This window comes from Triticum aestivum, chromosome 6B (genome assembly GCF_018294505.1).
Source record: "Triticum aestivum cultivar Chinese Spring chromosome 6B, IWGSC CS RefSeq v2.1, whole genome shotgun sequence".
NCBI classification, from domain to species: domain Eukaryota; kingdom Viridiplantae; phylum Streptophyta; class Magnoliopsida; order Poales; family Poaceae; genus Triticum; species Triticum aestivum.
In genome coordinates this window covers 34,275,620-34,283,831 of record NC_057810.1, presented here as the reverse complement: position 1 = coordinate 34,283,831, position 8,212 = coordinate 34,275,620, and the positions used below count along the sequence as shown (strand labels likewise).

General features: G+C 41.3%; 1 protein-coding gene across 2 annotated transcripts; it reads left to right on the top strand.

Moving 5' to 3' along the window:
* Nucleotides 1-462: 462 nt before the first annotated feature.
* LOC123135575 (uncharacterized) lies at nt 463-5,948 on the top strand. Of its 2 annotated transcripts, XM_044554692.1 has the most exons (7): nt 463-639; nt 1,210-1,400; nt 1,488-1,743; nt 2,755-2,977; nt 3,077-3,197; nt 3,880-5,488; nt 5,631-5,948. In XM_044554692.1, exons 2-7 carry the CDS (start codon nt 1,236-1,238, stop codon nt 5,633-5,635), a joined length of 2,379 nt encoding a protein of 792 aa, XP_044410627.1. In that variant the 5' UTR covers nt 463-639; nt 1,210-1,235; the 3' UTR covers nt 5,636-5,948. The 2 variants fall into 2 exon arrangements, with proteins under 2 accessions (XP_044410627.1, XP_044410626.1); XM_044554691.1 differs by lacking the exon at nt 5,631-5,948 and having other exon boundaries at nt 3,880-5,608.
* Nucleotides 5,949-8,212: the final 2,264 nt, after the last annotated feature.

Below are 8,212 nucleotides of genomic sequence, written 5' to 3'. Positions count from 1 at the left end.
CCTTGCTTAATTTCCTGGCCTTGGTATGAGGATCCATTTATTCTTCCCCGTCCTTCTGATGTTAGAGCAGCACCCCAAGACCTTAATTAGTAAGGGTAATTATTTGTTGCACTGTGTGGTGTTGAGTATATTCGTAGGGCCGGGTTAATGCTGACACCAAACCATGTGTATGAATTTGTGTGGTGATATAACCATTCCGTCAGGACTGGCATCTCCGTTGTAAAATACATGTGTTCATAATTTCTGTCCCATGTGTTGTGAAGTACCACTTGTTGTTACCTACTAGGACTACCACCAGCTAGTGCTTCTGTGCAGAGTTTCCGTGCACTGTTGACTCTCTTCTGGCAAACAAATGGCCATATTTTCGGGTAATTCATTTCATCCAGAAACATACCACGGCCCACCATCACCATCACCATCACCATGTTTGATTGCAGCTCAACTTGCTCTACTGCAGCGCCAGCACGCATTAATATGGCCAAGATGGCATCTACGCTCTGCCATCAAGCATTGACGCTGGGGTGGTCGTCCTCGTCTTCTTCCTCGGGCCCTCGTGATCCAGATCTGATCCATCTCCGCTCGTCTGCTCTCCTCTGCTTTGCTCACCCTTCGGCGGCGGCGGGGTTCTACAGTGCCGTGGTATGTTTATGTACATCTCGTCTCTTCTCCCTCTCTTAGTTTCTGAGATAAGATCCGTTCTGAGATGATTGCCTCTATTAGTTCAGCATCCACCATACTGCATCCATAGTGTTTTGGCTTTTGGCCTCCTCCTTTTTATTCCAAACCAGGCTAGATCTGCTCTATTCCCGACTGATGTGCTTCTAAATCGCTAACTAATTATTATCCTTGAACAAAATCGAAGCCAGACAAGAAAATTGCTAGGCTCCACGTACGGCAGATCTATGACCTTGTATTGCAGGTTTCGGTGATTAAATCATCGACTCGGTCAATCCATATTATGCTAGGCAATTGAAATCAAACAAACTGTTCATGAAGTGGTGACTTGCTTCCTAAACATATTAGGATTCAAACACACGAATGAGCAAAATAGTTGTGTGGTATGATACTTCAGTAGTTCACTGGCTAAGGTGGATGTGAGATGCATGCATATATGTGATCTTTATTCTTCTCTGCTTCATGGTTATTTATGCAATCGGGTATATGGTTGGTGGACTCAAAACAATGGCATATATTGCTCTTCTTTTGAAGGTACTGCACCGTGGCATTGATTGTGAATGGATGGCGAAATGAGTGTCCAACACAAAGTTGACCTAGAGCACATGCTGCTTGATCGAAGTGCAGAGCCGACTTACCTGCCGTTATCCCTTTTAGAAGACATCACAAACTGTTTCTCTGATGATCAGCAAATTGGCAGCGGTGGGTTCGCGGTAGTTTACAAGGTACGAATTACCGCTAGTAAGTTGTCGCACTCCTGATCCGATCACCAGCATTAACGTGCAGACATGTAATACATGTTGTGACTGTAGGGAATGGTGGGAAAGGGGATGGTCGCTGTGAAGAAGTTGTCCAAAACATTTGGTGTGCATGAGAATAAATTCCATACAGAGGTTGAGTGCCTAATGAAGGTCAAGCACAAAAATATAGTGCGTTTCCTGGGATATTGTTCCGACACGCAAGGGAGAACTGCAAACTATGAAGGGAAGTTTGTCATGGCTGAGCTGCGAAACTGGTTGCTATGTTTTGAGTATGTTCCGAATAGAAGCCTTGATAAGTATATTACTGGTAATGATCATAACGACTATTCCTATATTTGTTCTTTATCAAATGTCATTACAGTCCCAGGTTCTGACGTAGACAATTCAACTATTTAAAATGAGAATTTTCAAGATATTGTCAGACTATTTCTAACCATCTAAATCTATTCATTCTGTCCCAACGGCCTGTCAAAGATGGTGGCCTAGAACTCATAGGAGGCAACAGCAACACCATGTTCAGATCGTAACTTTGTATTTACTACACGCCAGTATCTTGCATAGTTCACAGTTGTATTAATATGCAGAATATTTTTGTTTATTTCCATGTTGAGCAAAAAAAAAATCTGGTAGGACTATTATCTCTTTGTATTCACTCTGTTTTCGTTATTAATGTAGACTAGAACTCATTAGAACAATGCCGATCAGAAGTGACCACATTGGGCTTGCAGTTCCGGGTCAAAATACAAATCAATAAATCTGGCGCAGGGAGAAAATCCCGAGGGCCAACGGGGTAAATAATTTCCTTTTCTTCCTTGGAATAAATGCATGCAACATAATTGCGGATTTTGGAAAATTGACACTTTTTTTCCCGATTTGTGAAGACAAGAGGCGACCTGCTATAGCAGGTTAAGTTGCACATGGGCATTAATTTGGCTTTACGTAATTTAACAACAAAGAGCTAACTGAGTTTGATTTGGTGTTCTTGGCTCCTTGAGAATAAATTAGAACACCTTAAAAGAAAACTCATTGAAAATGCTTTTCATGATTAGGCATTTGTAGACTGTCAGGAGATTTTCCTCATTCTCTGTCAGAAACATTAGTAGAGAATGCAACAGGGTCGCCCACGAACTTGCGGCCTGTGCTAGAGTACAGGGAGATTTCCTTCTGTTGGCGAGTGTGCCTTCGCATATCACCTCTTTGTGTGAAATTGACTGTAATCCGGGTTGAGCCTGTTTTTAATATAATTGGCTGTTACCTTCACAAAATAACAATATTATCAGTACTAAAGAACAGAATATGAAACCCCTTTCCTCTGTAGATGCATCTCACGGACTTGAATGGAGGAAGCGCTATGGGATTATCAAGGGAACATGTGAGGGCTTACTTCATCTTGACGAGAAACGCATTCTCCACTTAGATCTGAAGCCTGATAATATATTGCTAGATGATCATATGGTACCCAAAATTGCTGATTTTGGTCTATCAAGGTGCCTTGATAAAGAGCAAACCCGGGCTTCTACTTCGAACCCATGTGGATCAATGTAAGCCAGTCTCTTGAAAACCCCTCTTTGTTTGGAACAAATCCATATTTGTGACTTTGTGTGCACATCATTGACCAGGATATAAAATTCTTCTCGCAGGGGATATTTGGCACCAGAATCCTTTGGAGGGAAACTCACATTCGCGTCAGACATATACAGTCTTGGCGTTATCATCGTGGAGATACTAACAGGAGAAAAAGGGTATCCAGAAGATGAGGATGTAAGAGCAATTTAAGTGTTTGCTCCATGCTGATGAACTTTTTAAATAAAGTTTGTTACTATTTAACATAGAGAAATTGCAAAAGTCATCTATTCCTAAACAAGCAAATTATTCGAAACCATCATCAATTTACAAATACTCTTTCTTCTTTTGGGGTTCTCACAGGTTTTTGTTGGGTTTCACCTCTAGCATACCCCAACTTGCTTGGCACAAAAGGCTTTGTTGTTGTTGTTGTTGTTGTTGTTGTTGTAATATCGTATTTGTAACACCGCTCATACGCTTTCCTCCTGTTTAGTTCGTCCAAAAGATTGAACCTATGAAGAAATGTGAAAAATGTGATTATATGTCAACACTTATCTGCATGTGTGAAGCTCTCCAAGGCCTAGATCTCATTGCATATATATCGTGTTGTGTTTCATATACACCAACCAACCAGCTCACATGTTATCTCGAACCCACAAGGACAGGTGACAAGTGTGCAGTTATGCTTCAACAAATACAAAATCCAACTGATAGCAAAAGTCAATTTATAAGTTCACATGAATTAACAATGGCTATATATAATTTCCTTTTTTAAGAATTTCTAGCATATATAATTCTCTGTCTGTATTAAGCTATTAGCTATAAATCACCAAACGCCAGAGTTTACTATCTAGATCTTAACTCAGTTTCAACTTTGTAGGTAGTTGACAATTGGATGAATCGGCTGGAGGCATCAGACCAATGGGAGATACAGTTGGAGCAAGTAAGAGTATGCACTAAGATTGGGATAGAGTGCATGGACTTGGACCCGAAGAAGAGACCGGTTGCACATTATATAATTGATAGGCTTGATAAAACGGCAAGTATCATCAAAACTGGCATCACTAGTTCATCAGTTGAGCAGCAGGTCAGCTTCCTAAAGGAACCATGCCGCGAAGAAAATTTTCCAAAGCTTTCATCCAAGTACCTCGGAAAGGATATTAAAAAAGACCTTGTAATGGAAGAAGAAGAACTCACAGAATGTGTTGGGATAACCCTCAGAGAAAAAGAATGTGTTGAGATAATTAGAGAAGATCATTGGCAGCAAGAACAGGAAGAAGTTATAGATGATAAATTGTCATTATGGGGGCCGCATGATACAACGCAAAATCTCAGCCCACAAGGTGCAAGTTGTTCTAGCTCTAATGCTGGTGTGCTCAACAAATTAGACAATTTGGACCCATGGTGGAGCAACCCAAGTCCGAGAGCCTGGGCAAGACATATAAGCATCAAACTTAGAACCATCTGCTCATATATATCTCTGAATAACTCACATCATCTTGCTACAAACCCAATGGTGGTTCCTCGGTTGAGCCCCGCCACTGATTTGGAAATCAACTCAAAAGCACGCATGAATTACGTGAAGTACGGTGGCCCTATCTTAGAGAATATAGAATGTGTAAAACTTTTCAGAATAGAGGAGCTCAAGCCAATTCTAAAGGGTGACAATTTTATTGGAAAAGGTCGCTTTGGAGAAGTTTATGAGGGTCGTGTTGATAATGCACGATTAGCAATAAGGAAGCTGATTAGTGGCACTATGCCACAGGAGGAACAATTTGTTAATGAAGTCATCGAGCAATCTAAAGTCTGTCACAGAAACATTGTTAAGCTCATAGGTATTTGTCTTGATGTTGACATCCCGATGCTAGTCTATGAGTTTGTCTCAAAAGGTAGCCTCAATGACTTACTTCACAGCTACCATGTGGTGCCTGTCAACTTGGGTGTGCGTTTAAGTATTGCTGCAGAATCAGCTTCTGGTCTAGCTTATTTGCATTCAATGGGCAGTAAGAAAATCTTACATGGAGATGTTAAACCAGCAAATATACTCTTGGGTCACAACTTTCAGCCAAAGATCTCAGACCTAGGCACATCAAGGATGATTGCAGGAGACTACGGACACACTGGAAGAATCGCTCAACACGTCGGTAGAATGGCTGGTGTCGTCGCTTATATGGACCCGGTGTACCTACAAACAGGCCTGCTGACCGAACAAAGTGATGTCTACAGTTTTGGAATTGTCATCTTGGAACTCATTAGCAGGAGGAAGGCCACAGAGTCTAACAATAACAGCTTGGTAAGGAATTTCCTTGAGAATCACAAACAGGGGAGGAAAGCAACTAAGTTGTTTGATAAAGAGATTGCAGTGACAGGAGATTTGGACCTTCTTGACAGTCTGGCAGAGATTGCTGTGGAATGTCTTGACTATGATGTGGAAAAAAGACCACGAATGGTAGATGTTGAACGGCGCCTTTCCGTACTTAATCAATCCCGTAAGCCGTAAATTGACAAGCTGATGCATTTATAGCTTAGTTTGAACAGCATGTTTGTTCATTGAATAAGCTTCTGATGCCCAACTATATATATATTAACTTCTGAAGAGGTTGAATTTATGTATTTTGCTGCTGTGAACAGGTTAGCAAAAGGTCTCCCCGATTTTATTCCAGAATGAAGCCACCAGTGTCTTACATCAAACGGCTCATTGCATCACCCTGTGTTTGTTCATTTTTTTAGTATGAGGAAATAAAAAACAAAGCAAGCAGCTAGAAAAGTAGCTGCAAACGGATCTTTGAAATTCTCTGCAACTGTAAGCTCCGAGGCCACCTATCACCACTGCCAACCTTTGTTTACTTTCATGCCATATATACTACATGTGCCTTCACACCGTGCTTAATATTTATCATGTAATGAACCATATAAGTATTCTTCAAGTTACATTATGCTTCCTTTTACTCGACCGACGCTGTTAATGGGGTAAAGGAATAGTACCAGGATCGTCATTTGTAATGAATTAACTTGGATCCTCATTCTTCCTGGTGCTAACTAGTGTATTTCAGAACAGATTGTTCATTTCCCCAATCAAAACACCTACAATACTTTATAAGGTGGTCCTTCATGAAACACTCCATGAAATCCACTCGAAAAAATTAGATGGAGTTGTTTTTAAGGTGGATTTCGAGAAAGCGTACGATAAAGTCAAATGGCCATTCCTTCAACAGGCCTTGCGTATGAAAGGTTTTGATGAAGCCTGGCGACGCCAGGTAGAATCGTTCACGCAAAAAGGGAGTGTTAGAATTAAAGTGAATGACAACATATGTCATTATTTCCAGACACATAAGGGCCTGAGACAAGGGGATCCGATGTCTCCTATCTTGTTCAGCATTGTAGTTGATATGTTGGCAATTATGATAGGAAGGGCTAAGGAGGCTGGTCAGATGGGTGGCTTGGTACCTCATCTAGTTGATGGAGGTGTGTCTATCCTATAGTACGCTGATGATACGATCATCTTTATGGAGCATGACTTGGCCAAAGCGAGAAACATGAAGCTGGTGTTATGCTTATTTGAACAATTATCCGGGTTAAAGATTAACTTTCACAAAAGCGAATTGTTCTGCTTTGATAGAGCCAATGACGAACAAGAGGCATATAGGCAATTGTTTGGGTGCGAATTGGGGACTTTACCTTTCACGTACTTAGGTATCCCAATTCACCATCGCAAGCTGACAAACAGAGAATGGAAGTGCATCGAGGACCGATTTGAAAAGAAACTGAGTTGCTGGAAGGGCAAGCTCATGTCATACGGAGGCCGATTAATTCTGATAAACTCGGTTCTCACGAGTATGCCTATGTTTCTTTTGTCGTTCTTCGAAGTCCCAGTTGGAGTTAGGAAAAGACTGGACTTCTATCGATCACGTTTCTTCTGGCAGAGCGATGAACTAATGTCTTAAGATCAAGAACAGATGTCTTCTCAAAAAGTGGCTGTGGAAGTTATCGGTAGAGACTGATGCCACTTGGGCACAGATCCTTCGTAGCAAGTATCTTCATTCCAAAACTTTGTCCCAGGTGACAGCAAGGCCATCTGACTCACCCTTTTGGAAAGGGCTTATGAAAGTCAAAGTAACCTTGTTTAATAGGAAAAAGTTTATTATTGGCAACGGCGCTAGCACATGATTCTGGGAGGATACTTGGCTCGGAGAGATCCCACTTGCCATTCAATACCCGTCTCCGTATCGTATTGTTCAACCACGTGAGGCATTCGTTGCAACCGTACTTCAATCTACTCCCCTTAATATGCAGTTCAGAAGGACGCTAATTGGCAACCATTGGGAAGAATGGCTCCATCTAGTAGGTAGACTGACGGAGGTTCAGCTATCTCAACAGCCCGATAAACTATGCTAGAAACTTACTAGGTCTGGAGAATTTACAGTTAAATCAATGTATGTTGATGTTATCAATTCAATCTCGATTCCTAGTTCCAAACATGTTTGGGCTGTCAAAGTTCCTTTAAAGATCAAAGTGTTTATGTGGTTTGTTCATAAATAAATAATTTTAACCAAGGATAATTTGGCAAAGCGTAATTGGACAGGACCTACTAGGTGTAGTTTCTGTGATCGGGATGAAACTATCAAACACCTTTTTCTTGACTGCCCGTTAGCCAAAGTTCTTTGGCGGACAATCCATATTGCATTTAACATTACTCCATCGAGGTCTGTCAACACGTTATTTGGAACGTGGCTTAACGGGATAGGGCCCGAAACAGCGAGACACATTCGCGTAGGAGTCTGTGCTTTACTGTGGGCAGTCTGGAACTGCAGAAATGATTTGGTTTTTAACAGAACAACAAATATTCATTTTTTGCAGGATATTTTCCTAGCCACTGCGTCGATCCGTATATGGTCGCTACTCACTCCGACGGAGGCCAGGGAGCGTTTGGTTACTGGATCTATCCGCTGGGAGATGGTAGCATGGGATATCTTCAACCGGTTTGGATGACGGTCATGTAATAGGATAGGCAATTAGTTTACCTATCTTTCTTATGCCAGCCGGTTGTGGCTTTTTGTGGCGAGTTTGTTTCTCGCCTTTTTAGCTCTTTGTGAGCTTTTCTTTATTTTCATTCTGAGACTTTAAGACCTTATTGAACCTATTTATTTGTTTAATTAGTTGGCCGTATGCATTATTCTGATGCAGAAGCCGGGGAGTCCCCCCTTTTCAAAAAA